This window comes from Fonsecaea erecta (assembly GCF_001651985.1).
Source record: "Fonsecaea erecta strain CBS 125763 chromosome Unknown Scaff1, whole genome shotgun sequence".
In the NCBI taxonomy this organism is placed as follows: Eukaryota; Fungi; Ascomycota; class Eurotiomycetes; order Chaetothyriales; family Herpotrichiellaceae; genus Fonsecaea; species Fonsecaea erecta.
This window is the reverse complement of record NW_017387244.1, coordinates 3,736,517-3,751,976: the sequence shown is the minus strand read 5'-3', so window position 1 is coordinate 3,751,976 and position 15,460 is coordinate 3,736,517. Positions and strand designations below refer to the sequence as shown.

The window sequence follows — 15,460 nt, the reverse complement described above, 5'->3', positions numbered from 1 at the left end:
ACCGGTCCAACTCGCTCGGGGATGAGCCGTACGAGTAGCCTAGGTAACTCGGAAGATTCCACCAGTGGACGCCGAGTGCCAGTGGTTAGCGGATGACCTCAAGCCACAAGGCCAGTGATGCTTGCCGGTCAGACTGGTGATTCTGTGGATACTCCCCTCTTGGACGCGCTGCAGCCTCGTCGCTCAGAACCGAGGCTGACGCTCACTGTCCCTCTGCAATCAAATAGCAGACAGCACACCCCAGGCAATCCTGGAGAAGTCGATTGTATCTCTGTTGGTAGGCAAGAGTCGCTTCGCGATGGCATCGGATATGAACTTTCCCATTGTGGATGTGTGGGCAAATCCCTTCGCTCTGGTATGTGTTCGACCTTCGGTTTCGTAGGGGCCATCCCGTGTCTCCGCAGGACTTGCTCAAGCTCCATTGATTGCTCTGTTATTCGCAGTCCCTGACAACGGCTACAGGATGGCGTGCCAGAGGCCTATAGGCTCTTTCAACAAAGCCATGCCAATCCAGACTTTCTGACTCGTCGACCGACGCCCAAGGAATTGGTCGCCATGATGGACTCAGCAGGAGTGTCACAAATCTGTCTGGCATCGTGGCGCCGGCCTGGCCGAATTATCTTCTCCAATGAACAAGTCGCCGAGTTCACGAGGGCGTATCCTGATAGAATCTTTGGTCTTGCGTCTGTGGACTTGCTGGACCCGGTGAACGCTGTGAAAGAACTCGAGCATTACGTTGTGAATGAGGGATTCAAAGGCTTGCGTGTCGTGCCATGGTTATGGGCTCTGCCACCCACTGATGCTCATTACTGGCCGTTGTACGTCAAGTGCATCGAGCTCGATATCCCGTTCTGTACCCAAGTTGGTCACACCGGCCCTCTGTGTCCGAGCGAAACGGGCAGACCTATCCCTTATATCGACAATCTTGCACTAAAGTTCCCTCAGCTAAAAATCATATGCGGTCACATAGGCTATCCTTGGACGGCCGAAATGGTGGCCGTCGCTTGGAAGCATGAGAACATCTATATCGATACCAGCGCTTATCTTCCAAAATATTATCCGCCAGAGTTGATCACTTTTGCCAACACGACTGGACGGAAAAAGGTCATGTTCGGAACCAACTTTCCCCAGCTGACTTGGGACGCTTGTGTGGATAGCGTCAAGCAACACCTGTTGGGAGAAGGAGGCATTCGCCCCGAAGTGGTTGCAGCGTTTATGGGTGGTAATGCGAGGCGGGTGTTGAAGCTGCATGCTCCCTCTCCACAGCAAGTAAAAGCGTCGCTTTGAGACTGTTATCCGGGTAGTTGTTTTCAAGAGACTGGATTTGGTTTGGAATCTGTGCAGGCAGCAAAACCAGGGCCAGGAAGAGATCGACATGGAACATCGGAGCCGGTCATCAAAACTCCATGCCATCCGCTCCAGTAACTCCGTCCTCGTCTCGTTCCCTTTTCACTCGGACCATTTCGCTCTTGAGCAGTGACTTGACAAATCCATCAAACAGTTCCACGTAGGATTTGAGACTGGTCTTTTCCCAATCATTCAGCTTCCTCATTGTGATACCATCCTCGACATATCCATTCGTTTGTGCATCGGCTGCCTCGTTGTTGCCGAACTGGTCGACTTCACTGAGAAGCTCGGTGACCTTGGGAACGGAAAGTGGGTCAAATGCTTCAGCGCGTTCCATGTCACCACCGGCTGTGATGGGTACGCACACTCGTCCCGTACCTGGGTGCACGACAAAGGGGCTTTTCAACAGGTGAATCCTCTTCTTGCCGACTTCTACGTCCAATCTCGGATAGGTGTACTCGAGGAGAATGTCCTGCTTGGCTTCGATCAACGCCTTGGTGTCAAGGGTTTTGCTCACGCCAGTCTTGGCTAGAGAATCAATATCTTCCCACTTTCTGATGCTTGGTCGGTCTGGGCTGCTCGACCACTTTTTGACCAGAGCCTCGTTCAGCGCCTTGTCGGGCAGCAATTGGAGGAGGCGGTCCTGCCCTTCTTGAGATCGGAAAGGCTCCTGCTCGATCAAGACCTGTTGAAAGTATGGTTTCAAGATCTCAAGGCTTCGGGCAATGTGGGGATGGAGTGGTCGCTTGAGATTCACTCTCTTGCCACCTTGTACGCCTCCTTTCAGCACTTCAAAGTAGCCGGTGATGGCTTTGCGCTTGTCGTCGTCCAGCTCTCTTGCTTCTTTGTCACTGATCCAGGCATGGACACCTCGACGTCCGGAATAGATCCAGATGATGTGTTCAAAGCCGAAGTCTTCTCTCAGGGCAACATCAACGACTTTGATCGCCATTGTAGCGAAGGACCAACATTTTGCACAAATATTCGCCTTTTCACAACATGTACGGATGTCATCATAATCCGTCAAATCAATATCAAAAACGATCTCTTTGCTCAGCGGTTTGAACATGGAGCTTTTCTTGAGCGTCTTCCGCTCACTTGGATTGGTGGTGTAGACTGGGCCAATCTCAAACCGAGAAGGGATGTGTCGCAAGATGTCCTTGCGCAATAGGTCTGCCGTAGGGTAGGACTGATAGCGAAGGTACGCGTCGTTCGAAAGGGTCAATGCGAACTCTCGATTCGTAAAATCAGGTCCTGGTTTTGGGGAGTGGTTGAGCCACTGGAAAAGGGATCGAAAGGGGAAAAGTCGAGCGTAGAATTGTTTCATTATGGTGGGATCTGAATATGACTCTTGCTGTATCGTCGCAGCGGGGCCGACTGAGGACTCCGGTGCCGATTGCGTTGGTGGTGATGAGGGTACATTAGCTTCGCTGGAAGAATGTAAGGCGCTCTCAAGGTCGTCGGCATCGTCATCGTCGTCAAACAGATCTTCCAATGCCACTGGGTTCTGGTCGGCGGGCTTTACTATGGAATCATCTCCTGTTCCATCATGCCGAACGCCAACTGGGAATGGAGCGTCGGGTAGGTCAATGTCCTCATCCCGCGAAGGCGAGTGCTGTTGTGGTGAAGAATCGTCTGCCATCTTGATGCCCATGTTGGCCACTTGTAAAAGGACAATAGTTTCGCGTAAGATGGTGATATCTACTCTGGCTACAGGAAATGTGTCGGGTTAACGCGTGTAAATGAACGCGTTGAGGGGCGCGTTTGCTTAAGCGTGCCACCCATTTAAATCACGTGAAATCGCATCATCACGCACGAGGCAGGCACGACGTGCTAGCATCCATCTACCCTAGTAATTCCCAGATTGACGGCAGCACGTTATGATACAAGCAAATGCAATATTCATTAAATGTGAAAAGGAGCAAGTCTTGATCGTGATGGTATATCAGTGTCATTTTCCAAGTGAGACTCGATCTTTAGATCATCCTAATCTAACCATCCAAAATATCATCCAAGGCCTCGTGGCACATGCCGGCATTCCGAAGTGCCGGATATGAAAGAGAAACAAAAAAAGGTATTGTACATCAAGGTAAATTCTCCTTCACTTCATTGGCGTCCGAGAACGGTCCGGAGTCATGCTTGACCAGCTCTGGCCGTAGGGTTGGACTGCTCACATTCATGTGTTCGGGGTTCCGTGCACGTTTGATAGCGTCCTCAATCACGGCACTCAAGGTGGCGCTGCCAGTGTGCCGGTGCGTGGGCCCGCGCGAGGAGCCTTCTTGAGAACCATCCAGAGAAAGAATGGCGCTCACCGATGACGATCTCGCCGAGTGATTAGCAGCAAAGGGCTGCTTAGGAATCACCAGAGGTGAGATCGGGGAATCGTCGAGGATGGTCATCGGGGTGGTCGTCGCGGGCGAAGGCACGACCTCCTTTTCGTCCACGAAAAAAGGAATGCTCTCCTTGGAGCTTGCCGCAGTGCTGCTCTTTCGGGCGGCTTCTTTGGCCAGATTTGCCAGTGTAGGGACTCGAGCCCCTGAACTGATTTTCTTGACCTCGATAGGCCGTGCCGTTACGTTTCGCGCAACAATGGAGCTGTTGCTGCTTCCCAATTTGGGCATTTGCGGGACTTGCGGGATCTGTGGCGTCCTCGCGCTCGGGGTCGAGGAGGATCCCGGAGTGTTCGATCCGGACTTGACACTCACAACATTGGCTTGCGCTCGGAAGGCCTGCTGAGCTGGTATAGGTGGGACAATAGCATCATTGCGGTAAATGGTGGTCGCCACGCTTGCGCGAGCCAAGCTCGGGGCCAGACTGATTCGTGGATCGAGGGAAGACGCGTCAGACCACGTGGAATCTCTCAGATCCTTCGGCATGAAGAAATGTTGCTCCAGCTGGGGTGACCCGGTGGCAGAGTTGGTGGCAATGCCTCCAGGAATTGAAGGCACGGGTGGGATCATGACTCCCGGGGAGTCTGGGGGCGATCGCACGGTAACTCCTGGAATATAGGCTATCTGGATGACATTTGAGGCTCGCGTAAAAACAGTGGAGGCGATCGAGTGGGCAGACCTAGTGGATTGACGGTCTGCGCGGTGAAGGGTGGATTGATCCCTCTTCTCGGGAGGATCCCAAGTCGGTGCGCGTCGTTTCTTACGAATTCGATACCGATAGACCAGATAAACAATGGCAGCCAGAATGACGACACCTCCAACGACTCCGCCGACGATAGGGCCAACCGGTGTAGACTTTTTCGGTGCTGATTGACCAGGCAGAGATCCAATCTTTACGCAGGTGGTGGATGCACAAGAGTCGCATGACTGAGCGGTCAAGGAGCAAGTCTCATCCACGTCGCATGCTGGGCAGCTGGGAGGATCAGGGGGGCACTGGACGCAGCGACGGAATAGCTGATGTGCAGAGGACTCGAAAACTTCATATGATGTTAGCCTTGATTCAACGATCTCCATGGGTATTGCATACGCCCGCTCGACGCCATTGCAGCGTTGGTCGTCGCGAAGGTCCAAACGTTTGTTTCTCACACTGGAGTCGCTAGATCAATTGCACCAGGCGAATTCAGACGTGTTGATCCCGCCTACACTTTCTCCTTGGGCGGTGTGCACAATCTGCGGTCGTGACTGTTGGGCTTTGACCCCTTTGACGAATCGACGTCGATAAATGGTCGGAGGCTCTGACACAGAAAAGATTATGATGCGAGTAAAGTGCCAAACGACTGTGGATCAACCACGAGTTCTTGTTGTGACGAAAAGGAGAGTTGCGTCGTCGAAATGAAGCGACTGGCCCGTGATTGGAGCCGTGGCCGAAAACAGACAAAAGAATGTGGGACGAGACAACCGTCTCAACAGAAAGCCAAAATCCAACGTGGAAAAGACTGAATTGAAGTAGGTATGGAGCTGTTGAAAGACTGAAGGGCGCTCAAGTGCAAAGGATGAAGAATCAAAGAACAATCGCAGGTGAGTTTGGGCCAGCAGATCTCTCGTTCTCGACCCTCTGGCCAGCACAGAGATTGGTGGAGAGGGATGGAGACGACCCAAGGCAACCAGCGAAAAGACACGGACAAATGGGCATTGATTGCTTGCAGGGAGCAGAAGGCGATGGGTGAAGTGCGAGATGAAGGGGCATTGTACACGAAGCCTCCGGCGGTGGAACCCGCATGCGGTTGGCTCACAGGCCTCGGGGAGAGAAAGCTTGGTGCGCCTACGGGGTGCCTATTGGAGGCCTACTGCCTGCAAGGGGAAAAGCGCCGCCCGCAAAATCTCTTCTTCAAACACGCTGCCGCAAGGGTGTTGAATCTGAAGACGGTTGAAAATCTCCTGACCTGGCATAGGCCTACGTCCAATCAGTAGTCAACAATGATCAAGACCAGCATCAGCTCATCTACGAGGGAGAATACTGCCGAACGCTGGTGGCTGACCCGACCACGATGGATTTCGAGGTGTCGACACAGAGCGACAGGCGAGAAGTTTGTTCTGTGCACACCAAGGAAAGTTGCTCGCCAAGTGGCACATCATGCAGGGCAGTGCAAAGCAGAGCTTTGACCCGTTGTGGAAACTGATCAGCTACCGAACTTCTATTACTTGTTGCAGAACAGCCAAGTAACACATCTATAGTTTCATCGACAGCATCATGCCGTCGTCACCCATTCATTGTCTTTCGGGATCCTCTCTTTCTTCTTGTCTGCAGTTGACAATCTGTTTTAAAGAGCAGGAACAGAAAGATATTTTTCTTCGATATGGTCTTCAGGATGCTGACAATCCCGCAGAAAATAGGGGCAGACAGGTATCGGGAAGCTCCCTCCTAGACAGCTACATGAATGAACAGTAGCAACGCTACATCAAAGGTCATCATGTAAGATCGGCCCTAGTCTCTCGGCGGATCACAGTGCATTACTTCTGTACACGAGTATTCCGGTGGGTGCTGTGCATCCCATGTTTGTGATGACCGCCACCTGTGGCGCAGGACCTTACTAACCAACTACTCGCAAGCTCTAAATATGGACACATGCTGCGTACGGAGTACGCTGGGTAGCTACATACGGTTTAAGCCAAGGTCTTACCCTGTGGCGCCCCAATGCATATCCCACGCGAGGAATGTCAGAGTCGGTTGGACGATTTGAGAATCGGCTGAACACAGAATTACCGCAGGCAGTGGGTGTCATCGCCCTGCAGCAAATCGACTGGAATAGCAAGCCCATAGCTGACTGTTGTGAATGCCACATGTGCAGTAGGTGTGTTATCCTCTTTGCTACTCTGGCGTGCCTGCGAAGCCATTCCAACAGAAAACTGCGGGGGAGTGGAATTTGGCCAAAACCAGAGAGGACGCCACCATCGTATACTCGTAGGCGGGTGAACCCTTGCAGGCCAAACACACTGGCGAGCTGGATCCACTCGTTCGTTGCCGGTGTTTCATAGTTGAGATCTATTAGAGATGCGATCTGCGTTGGAGAGGAGGCACGCGGTGTGCAGTCTGTGAACGAAGTGCATCTGTGCCAGTGTCAAGTGTGTGCTGCACGCAGTCCAGAGCCTCCCGTCAAGGAAACAATAAGCAGGCAGGAAACTCGGCCATGGTGCGGCTGAGGGTCTTTATGGCCTTCCTGGCATCTAGGATCGGGCACCGAGACGGGGATTCGCCAGCCCAGAAAACGCTGCAGTTAGGCGAGGGCTCAACTGCCTCAGACCGAGTGGACTGGGTGGCTAGGTGGCCACCTGCCAGCAGTAGTGCAATGCGTGTCGTCAGCGCTTTGTTCCCATTTCCCTGCACCTCCCAGCCGGATTCAGCTCAGGGGATTGGGAACCCTCCATAAAAAAAGGGCTGGGCTGCGTTTCAGCAGGCTGTGCGGCTGTGTGATACTGACCAGATATCCCACGAAAAAGTGAAACCAACATCTCTCATCATCCTCGTCTCTCAATTCCTCATCTTGTAAAAATCCTAATTCGATCACAATCGATATTTCTTGGTCCTAGTTCTTTGTCCTCTGCTTTGGGATCCCCCCAAAACTTTACATTCCTTTCCCTCTTCCTTCTCCGCATCCAGGTCCTGCGTATCACCTAATTCACCAGTCCCTTATTCCTCTGACAGCCCGCATCAGCACCGATTTCTACCCTCTGACCGGCCCTGGCGGCTGTCAGTCGTACACTCTCACAGCGGCTCACTTGACCAGTGACCCGTCCGCCAGATCGCACATTACCCGCAGGGTACCCAGAAACATATACGGTGGTGCTCCGTCTCAGCACTCGCACCCTTCTCTCTAGCACAACACCACCCTTTCTCTTTACCCACCTCTCAGCGCCATGGCAAGCCAATATCCGGGTGGTTATGACAATGGCCATCAACTCAGTGACATACCGCATGGCAATGTACGTGGAAACGAGGCCTCCCGCGCCATGAAGCCAGCTCAACTGACCCCTTGTGTAGACTTACCGACCCACTGAACAACATTCAGACGACGAAGCAGAGCATTCCTTGCTGCACCAGAACGCCGCATATCAGTCGCAGTACGAAGATCCCCATTCCCGGCCATTGACACCGGGACAAGAGTCAATCTACACCTTGAATGAGACATACGCAGGGGGAGACAAGTCACAAGTCCCGGTTACCGGCTACAACCCTCAACACACTCAGGCATACGGCCGCGAGGATCCCTACGGCTTGAGCAACACACAGGCTGGGTTTCCGACCCCGGGATATCCTGATCCGACCGAGCGCAGCAATTCTACCGAAGCATGGCAGCAACGACAGGCTCCTGGGTTCGGTTCAGTCAAACGCTATGCCACCAGAAAGGTCAAGGTGGTCAACAGCGTGCTGAGTATCGACTATCCGGTGCCCAGTGCCATTCAAAATGCAATCCAGTCCAAATACCGGACCGATCTCGAGGGCGGCAGCGAGGAGTTTACCCACATGCGCTACACGGCCGCGACCTGTGACCCGGACGATTTCACCCTGAAGAACGGCTACAATCTGCGTCCAGCTATGTACAACCGGCACACTGAGCTCCTCATCGCCATTACGGCCTATAACGAGGACAAGGTCTTGACCGCACGCACGCTGCACGGTGTGATGCAGAACATCCGTGACATTGTGAACCTGAAAAAATCCGAGTTCTGGAATAAGGGCGGACCGGCCTGGCAAAAGATTGTCGTGTGCCTGGTTTTTGACGGTATCGACCCTTGTGACAAGAATACTCTGGATGTTCTCGCGACCGTGGGTGTGTACCAAGACGGGGTCATGAAGAAGGACGTCGATGGCAAGGAGACCGTGGTGCATATCTTCGAATACACGACTCAACTCTCGGTGACCGCGAATCAGCAGCTCATCAGACCCAGTGACAATGACCCAACGTCGCTGCCCCCGGTTCAGATGATGTTCTGTCTGAAGCAGAAGAACAGCAAGAAGATCAACTCCCACCGATGGCTGTTTAACGCATTTGGCCGCATTCTGAACCCGGAGATTTGCATTCTCCTCGACGCCGGCACCAAGCCCGGTTCCAAGGCATTGATGGCTTTGTGGGAGGCGTTCTACAACGACAAGGACCTCGGAGGCGCTTGCGGTGAGATTCACGCCATGTTGGGTCGTGGGGGAGTTTTTGGACGAAAGCTCTTGAACCCTCTTGTCGCTGCGCAAAACTTCGAGTACAAGATCAGCAACATCTTGGACAAGCCATTGGAGAGCTCATTCGGCTACGTTAGTGTGTTGCCCGGTGCGTTCTCGGCATATCGTTTCCGCGCGATCATGGGCCGTCCTCTGGAACAGTATTTCCACGGTGATCACACCCTCTCAAAGCGGCTGGGCAAGAAGGGTATCGAAGGAATGAATATCTTCAAGAAGAACATGTTCTTGGCCGAGGATCGTATCCTGTGTTTCGAATTGGTCGCCAAAGCAGGTTCGAAATGGCATCTGACCTACGTCAAGGCCTCGAAAGCCGAAACCGACGTACCTGAAGGTGCCGCAGAATTTATCGGCCAACGTCGACGATGGCTCAACGGGTCCTTTGCCGCCTCCATCTACTCCCTCATGCACTTCTCCCGCATGTACAAATCGGGTCACAACATCATCCGAATGATCTTCTTCCACATCCAAATGCTCTACAACATTGTTTCGGTCGTGCTTTCCTGGTTCTCACTCGCAGCGTTCTGGCTTACCACCAAAATCATCATGGATCTAGTCGGTCAGCCCAGCACCAACAATAACGACCACGCTTTCCCGTTCGGCAACAGCGCGACGCCGATTATCAACACGGTCCTGCAGTACGCTTACCTGGCTTTCCTTCTTTTGCAGTTCATCCTGGCCTTGGGTAACCGTCCCAAGGGTTCCAAAGTCGCATATATCATCTCATTCTGTACCTTCGCCGTCATTCAGCTCTACGTCATTGTCCTGTCCATGTACTTGGTGGTCCGCGCATTCACTACGAAAGACGGCACGGACATCGTCACCAACGAGGGAGCCAACGAATTCATCAAGTCCTTCTTCGCCTCGACCGGACCGGGTATCGTCATCATCGCGCTGGCGGCCACCTTTGGGCTCTACTTTGTGGCCTCGTTTCTGTACCTGGATCCCTGGCACATGTTCACATCCTTCATCCAGTACCTGCTGCTCATGCCATCCTTCATCAACATCCTCATGATCTACGCTTTCAGCAATTGGCACGACGTCTCGTGGGGAACCAAAGGTTCGGACAAGGTAGACGTGTTGCCTTCGGCACAAACCAAAAAAGATGAAAAGGGCAAGACGACGGTGGTGGAAGAAGTGGACAGACCCCAAGCCGACATCGACTCCCAGTTTGAAGCCACCGTCCGGCGTGCTTTGGCGCCGTACGTGCCCCCTGCGGAGAAGGAAGACAAAAACTTGGAAGACTCATACAAGAACTTCCGAACTCGGCTTGTGGCGACCTGGATCTTTTCGAATGCCTTGCTCTCCGTCATCATTACTAGTGATAGCGTCGACAACTTCGGGTTTACTGTAAGTATCATCGTCATCATACGTCTCCACCCCCGACTCTGCTAACTTCTTGAAAAAGTCCAGGGCGACCAGTCGAAGCAGTCACTTTTTCCAAGCGCTCTTGTGGACGACGGCAGCTCTCTCTGTCGTTCGCTTCACCGGATGCTGTTGGTTCCTTGGCAGGACGGGTCTGCTCTGCTGTTTCAATAGGAGATAATGGTCCTACCAGGGGCATATTGGGGGCGGCAACGGCTTGATCACGGCCAGCATTCTGGGGAGTCCTAGGGCATTTCAGGGAGATCGTCACCGGACGAGAATAATCTCTTTTATTCTGAAATTGGCAAAGACACAGTTCCTGTCGGATTTAGCAACGAACTCGCCATAACACGGCGTTGGAGTTGGGATTACACACATGTAACATGTAAAAGTTTTGCGCTTTCTGCTTGTACGCGGGACTGTACTGTATGTTCGGCTGTCTTTCCGATAAGAGGCGATGGTTCGGATGCCGCCTGCGTCATGTGAGCGTACGAGCAAGTACCACGCGAGACAGGTCTTCATCTCTGACTCCCAGCAACTCCTCAAATCACTGCCATCTATATTATCTGTATTGCTTGTGCACTTTTTCCGCGGATTCCTCTTGCTGCTGGTGCTCGATTTTACCCGCTGCTTTAATTCCATTCACCGTGAGAGACGTGAGAATACGCCGTTGCCCGCCGAGGTTCAGGCTGCGTCCTGCCTTCATTTCCCATTCTTTCGCCTCTGCCACCAATTTGTCTGACGCACCCGTCTCCGTCGACCAGCCCTCTCCCTCACGCTTCTTCCAGTGCCCTGGATTCATTTTCAAACAAGCAGACTTTGATTGCACTGTTGCGTCGCCCCGTGGTGACAACCCGCCGGCAAGATGATGAAGATATGGTCGATGGTACGAGCGGTTCCAGGTACTTGTGGCTAGACACTGATGCACGGTCTGCAGAAGCAACAACAACAAAAGGATGAGCAGGCACAGGGGGTGACACAAAAGAAGAAGAAGGTCACAGCTGCTCAACTCCGTGTCCAAAAAGGTGAATAAGAGTTCGGAAAGCAGTCGCCTCTGTCCTCCCGAAGGATTTCTAATGCGGTCTCACTCAGATCTCAGTGAACTGTCGCTTGGGTCGACCATGAAGACAACGTTCCCCAACCCGGACGACATCTTGAACTTTACCCTCACGATTGAACCAGATGAAGGAATGTACAAGGGCGGTAGCTTCGTGTTCAATTTTGCTATCAACCAAAACTTCCCTCACGATCCACCCAAAGTCAAATGCACACAGAAGATCTACCATCCGAACATCGACCTAGAGGGAAACGTCTGCTTGAACATCTTGAGGGAGGACTGGAAACCTGTGTTGAATTTGAACGCTGTAATTGTTGGCATGCAGGTATACATCACCCTTACAAAATCTGGGCTCACAGACGGACCATGAGTGGTTGACCCGATGGACAGTTCCTCTTCCTTGAGCCGAATGCGTCTGATCCGCTGAACAAGGAGGCGGCGGAAGACCTCAGAAGCAATCGAGAAGGATTCCGGCGTAATGCACGAACGGCAATGGGGGGTGGGACCGTGAGAGGACAGGCCTACGATCGAGTATTGCGATGATGCCAATGGGAGCCGTGAGGTCGGCATGACGACTGAAATGACTGAACGACGGGTCGAAGATAGGGAATCTACACCGCGAGCTTTGTTCAAGGGTTGCGGACGCCCTGGTAAGGCTGGAGGCGTTATTCCGGGCAGCAGGGCTGATCACTTGTACAGCAGAGTGCTTCTTATGAAACCGGAGTTGATTTCGAGTTTTGATGGTGGATAACGCCAGGCAAGACGTTCTCTCGGGACGTCTGTCCAACGCTCAAAGACCACGTAAGGCTCCAGGTAATCTATCTACGAGTCTGCTCGGACCCCTCAGAGGCGAAGATGGTTGTCTGGATCTTCTCTCCTCTTGTTGCACCTCTGAGTTCATGAGACTCCCTCATCTTGGATCCGCGTGATGGCGTCATTCTTTCTCCTTGTTTCCACCCTACATATGGTATCCGCTAATTCGACACCATTCAACCACCCTTTGCACCAGTGCTCGTTCTCCAACTTACTAGATCTGTGGCTCTTATCGGGCCTGTGGCCTCTGGAGGTTCCTTGCCGCGGTCCCTTTTTTGCTCGGTCTTGATTCCTGCACCATTGCCAGAACTTCTGAGATGGCTTGCACCGCTCACCTTCTGCAAACCAGGGGCTCTCCCGTGCAACACCTCCCGGAGATGCCCTAGCGCCAGTTCTCGTCATTACGAGGTCTTTGTCCCTTTCTTTGAGATGTAGTGTCTCTACGCGCGACCAATGGCATTGTTCGAAACTATTCCAGCCATTGGTTGATGGCCCGATTTGTATAAGACGGTAGGTGGAATCTGATATCTTATACTCGCTGTAAGTACTCTGTTTGCCAGTGTTCCCTCTGTACCGTCCTCCATGCGTCAATGGTCTACATCACTAATCCCAGCCACGGCGTTGAACCAACCAGACCACGGGGCTGAGGGCGTCGGTTCCACCTATCAGAATCATTTGCCTCGGACAACACAACTCGGACTTACGTGCCATAGTGCTCGACAAGTCTGGCTCAATGTGCAGGATGCTCGTACGCTTGAGGCTCGGACGAGGTGTGGCCATGACTACTCACGGTCACTTCCACATCAATAGCTGCCCCCTTCCGGACTTTCTCATTCTGCTTGACGCATCTCTCCGTAAACCGGGTCGAACGCAGATTTCTGAATTGCCCAATCAGTCACAGATACCTGACTTTCGACATGAAGATTATCATCACTGGCGCGACTGGTTTTGTCGGGAAAGAGGTCGTTGCCCAAGCCATCCAAAATCCGGGGATTTCCTCCATCATTGTGCTTACTAGGCGACACATCGACGAACAACAGAGCCAAAGTCCCAAGGTACGGGTCATCTTGCACGATGACTTCCAGTCCTATCCAGCAAGCCTTCTCGAACAACTCCAAGGAGCGCAAGGCTGCGTTTGGTACGGGCAATCTGCCTCTACCTCTGATTCTCTGACTAAAAGGCTGATCCGGTGTATCCCAGGTGCCTGGGAGGCAAGGTCGAGGACTTTCCCGATTTCCAGACGGCGAGGAAGGTCGGGGTCGATTTCACCCTGGCCGCCGCCGACGCCTTCGTCAAGACGATATGTCCGAACCTGGCGCCGCAAGGACACAGATTCCGCTTCGTCTTTTGCAGCGGCATGGGCGCAGAGTGGGATCAGGACAAGAAACTCTGGCTGTTCTCCGACACCCGAAAATTGAAGGTGGGTAACCGTCCGTCCCCTCCTCCTCCTACTTTCTACACCCTCCCTGTGTCTGGCTAGCTTGTATGGCATTTAGGTACTAACTCACTAACGTCAACAAACCAAAAAGGGCGAGGTTGAACGGGGTTTGCTGGACCTCGCCATGGCCAATCCAGACGTGTTCGAGGCCATCGTGCTTCGTCCCGGCGGCATCGTGCCCGACGACAGCGTTCTCTTCCGCAAATTCGTGTCGTTCATGACCCCCGTCGTCCCGGTCACGCAGCTGGCGAAGGCATTGGTGAGATGCTGTATCTCTCCGCCACCAGAACAGGTCGTTGAGCATGGAGATATTCTGCAGCTTGGTTCATGACGCCCGATGCCCAGTAATATCCGTCTCACGGACATGAGGCAGGGCCGCCTTTCTGCAAAGGTTATGATGGAACGCTCGATTAGATGGCGACGTCCGCGTATTAGCCACTGATATCACTCCTGGACAATGGGCGCCTGTGGTGTCTAACGTGAAATGGGGATTGAGTACCTGATTGATATCGGACACGGTTTCGGGGGCCCAGCAGCTGCAAAATATCAATATATCATGTGGCGGGACCCGCCCTCGCCTTCTCAACCACCTCCACACTCTCCCTCAGATGTTGCAGCAGATCCCAGGTGAAGGTGCGCTGCTCGCCAATGAACTGCTCCCAGTCGGGGTGTTCCAGAAGCGCGGTGACCTTGCAGGCGGCGAAATGCGTCAGTAGTAGCCTGAGGTCGTCGCCTTCTCTTGTGTTCTCGTAGACGTACTGCACGAGGCCGAAGACCTCTGGCACCCGTTCGGGAAATAGTTTGAGCGAGGCCAAGCTGCGGCGCATCTTGTACAGGACCCGCAGCCGGAGTGATTCCACGACGTACCGGTCGGCGAAGACGTACAGTCGTGCCTGGGACAGGAGGGTCTCCGCCAGGCTTTCCGAGGACGTGCGGTTGCGGTACGGTTGGAAGACCGGGCCCTTCCAGTCTGCCGCAGTATCCCCGCTGCAGAATTTAGCCCAGTCCGTCGCCAACTTCGAGCCTGGCACGGGGGGTTTGGAAAGGAGGAGACTGTTATTATTGAGCTGGGTGTCCCTTGCCGTGTGGGCGTTCGAGTTCCGAACCACCGTATGCCCCTTCAGCCACGAAACAGGTCGAGAAATCCGATGCTTCCACGATGGTTTCTCGTCGTGGTGGTTATCTCGCATGGCCGGTGGCAGCCGAGGGCCTTCCGCAAACATTGCCAGCCCATCTCTCTCGCCGCTGTTGCCACCCGCTTTTCCAACCTGCGCAACACTAGAGAGGGCGTCATGGTAGCCTGGCGTGGCCTTGCTGTGGTCGATTGTCTCCCGCAGCGGTGACGATGAACGCTCCTTGTCGATGACGACAGTCGTGGGGGGCGGAACCGAGAAGTCGCCCTTGTAGGCATATTCGCAGAAACGTACAAAAGTCGCCTCGTCGATGTCGTCCAAGACGGCCCGTCGTTCAACGCTCTCGAGCATGTTTCCATTGATCATGGCAGCGAAGACCGGGGAGAGTTGAACAACCAGCGTTGAGTGGACATTGAATGCCTTGTGCTCCAAGCCGACCAGGAACTGGAATGTTGTTGATCTCAGAGATCCGTGGTCGTCAAGTTAGCATCAGATGCTGTGAAACAAGGGGATTCCATTGTCGTACTTACTCGCTCAGCAAGGAACATTGCATCATCTGATCTACCATCGATGGGAAGAACGGAGACAGGTCCGGGGCGGTGCCCATGGGACCATATCCAAGTCATTTTATTGTTCTCTATCACCCCCAATGCAGCTAAAGCCCAACAAGACTCATTTAACTCCATA

General features: G+C 53.3%; 6 protein-coding genes across 6 annotated transcripts; 3 read left to right on the top strand and 3 right to left on the bottom strand.

The window, feature by feature from the left end:
- Positions 1-298: 298 nt before the first annotated feature.
- AYL99_01319 (hypothetical protein) lies at positions 299-1,287 on the top strand (the record flags this gene model as incomplete). Its single annotated transcript, XM_018832835.1, has 2 exons — positions 299-355; positions 463-1,287. The coding sequence occupies 2 exons, from the start codon at positions 299-301 to the stop codon at positions 1,285-1,287; spliced, it is 882 nt and encodes a 293-aa protein (XP_018698714.1).
- Positions 1,288-1,396: 109 nt separating this feature from the next.
- AYL99_01318 (hypothetical protein) lies at positions 1,397-3,001 on the bottom strand (the record flags this gene model as incomplete). The annotated part of the gene is made up of 1 exon (XM_018832834.1): positions 1,397-3,001. One exon carries the CDS (start codon positions 2,999-3,001, stop codon positions 1,397-1,399), a length of 1,605 nt encoding a protein of 534 aa, XP_018698713.1.
- A 430-nt stretch (positions 3,002-3,431) lies between these two features.
- On the bottom strand, positions 3,432-4,840 carry AYL99_01317 (hypothetical protein; the record flags this gene model as incomplete). Its single annotated transcript, XM_018832833.1, has 2 exons — positions 3,432-4,774; positions 4,825-4,840. The coding sequence occupies 2 exons, from the start codon at positions 4,838-4,840 to the stop codon at positions 3,432-3,434; spliced, it is 1,359 nt and encodes a 452-aa protein (XP_018698712.1).
- A 2,812-nt stretch (positions 4,841-7,652) lies between these two features.
- On the top strand, positions 7,653-11,932 carry AYL99_01316 (chitin synthase 3; the record flags this gene model as incomplete). The annotated part of the gene is made up of 5 exons (XM_018832832.1): positions 7,653-7,718; positions 7,777-10,317; positions 11,270-11,357; positions 11,425-11,714; positions 11,780-11,932. The coding sequence occupies 5 exons, from the start codon at positions 7,653-7,655 to the stop codon at positions 11,930-11,932; spliced, it is 3,138 nt and encodes a 1,045-aa protein (XP_018698711.1).
- A 1,187-nt stretch (positions 11,933-13,119) lies between these two features.
- Positions 13,120-13,971, top strand: AYL99_01315 (hypothetical protein; the record flags this gene model as incomplete). Its single annotated transcript, XM_018832831.1, has 3 exons — positions 13,120-13,340; positions 13,403-13,622; positions 13,732-13,971. 3 exons carry the CDS (start codon positions 13,120-13,122, stop codon positions 13,969-13,971), a joined length of 681 nt encoding a protein of 226 aa, XP_018698710.1.
- Positions 13,972-14,194: 223 nt separating this feature from the next.
- Positions 14,195-15,321, bottom strand: AYL99_01314 (hypothetical protein; the record flags this gene model as incomplete). Its single annotated transcript, XM_018832830.1, has 2 exons — positions 14,195-15,217; positions 15,304-15,321. The coding sequence occupies 2 exons, from the start codon at positions 15,319-15,321 to the stop codon at positions 14,195-14,197; spliced, it is 1,041 nt and encodes a 346-aa protein (XP_018698709.1).
- Between the last annotated feature and the right edge of the window lie 139 nt (positions 15,322-15,460).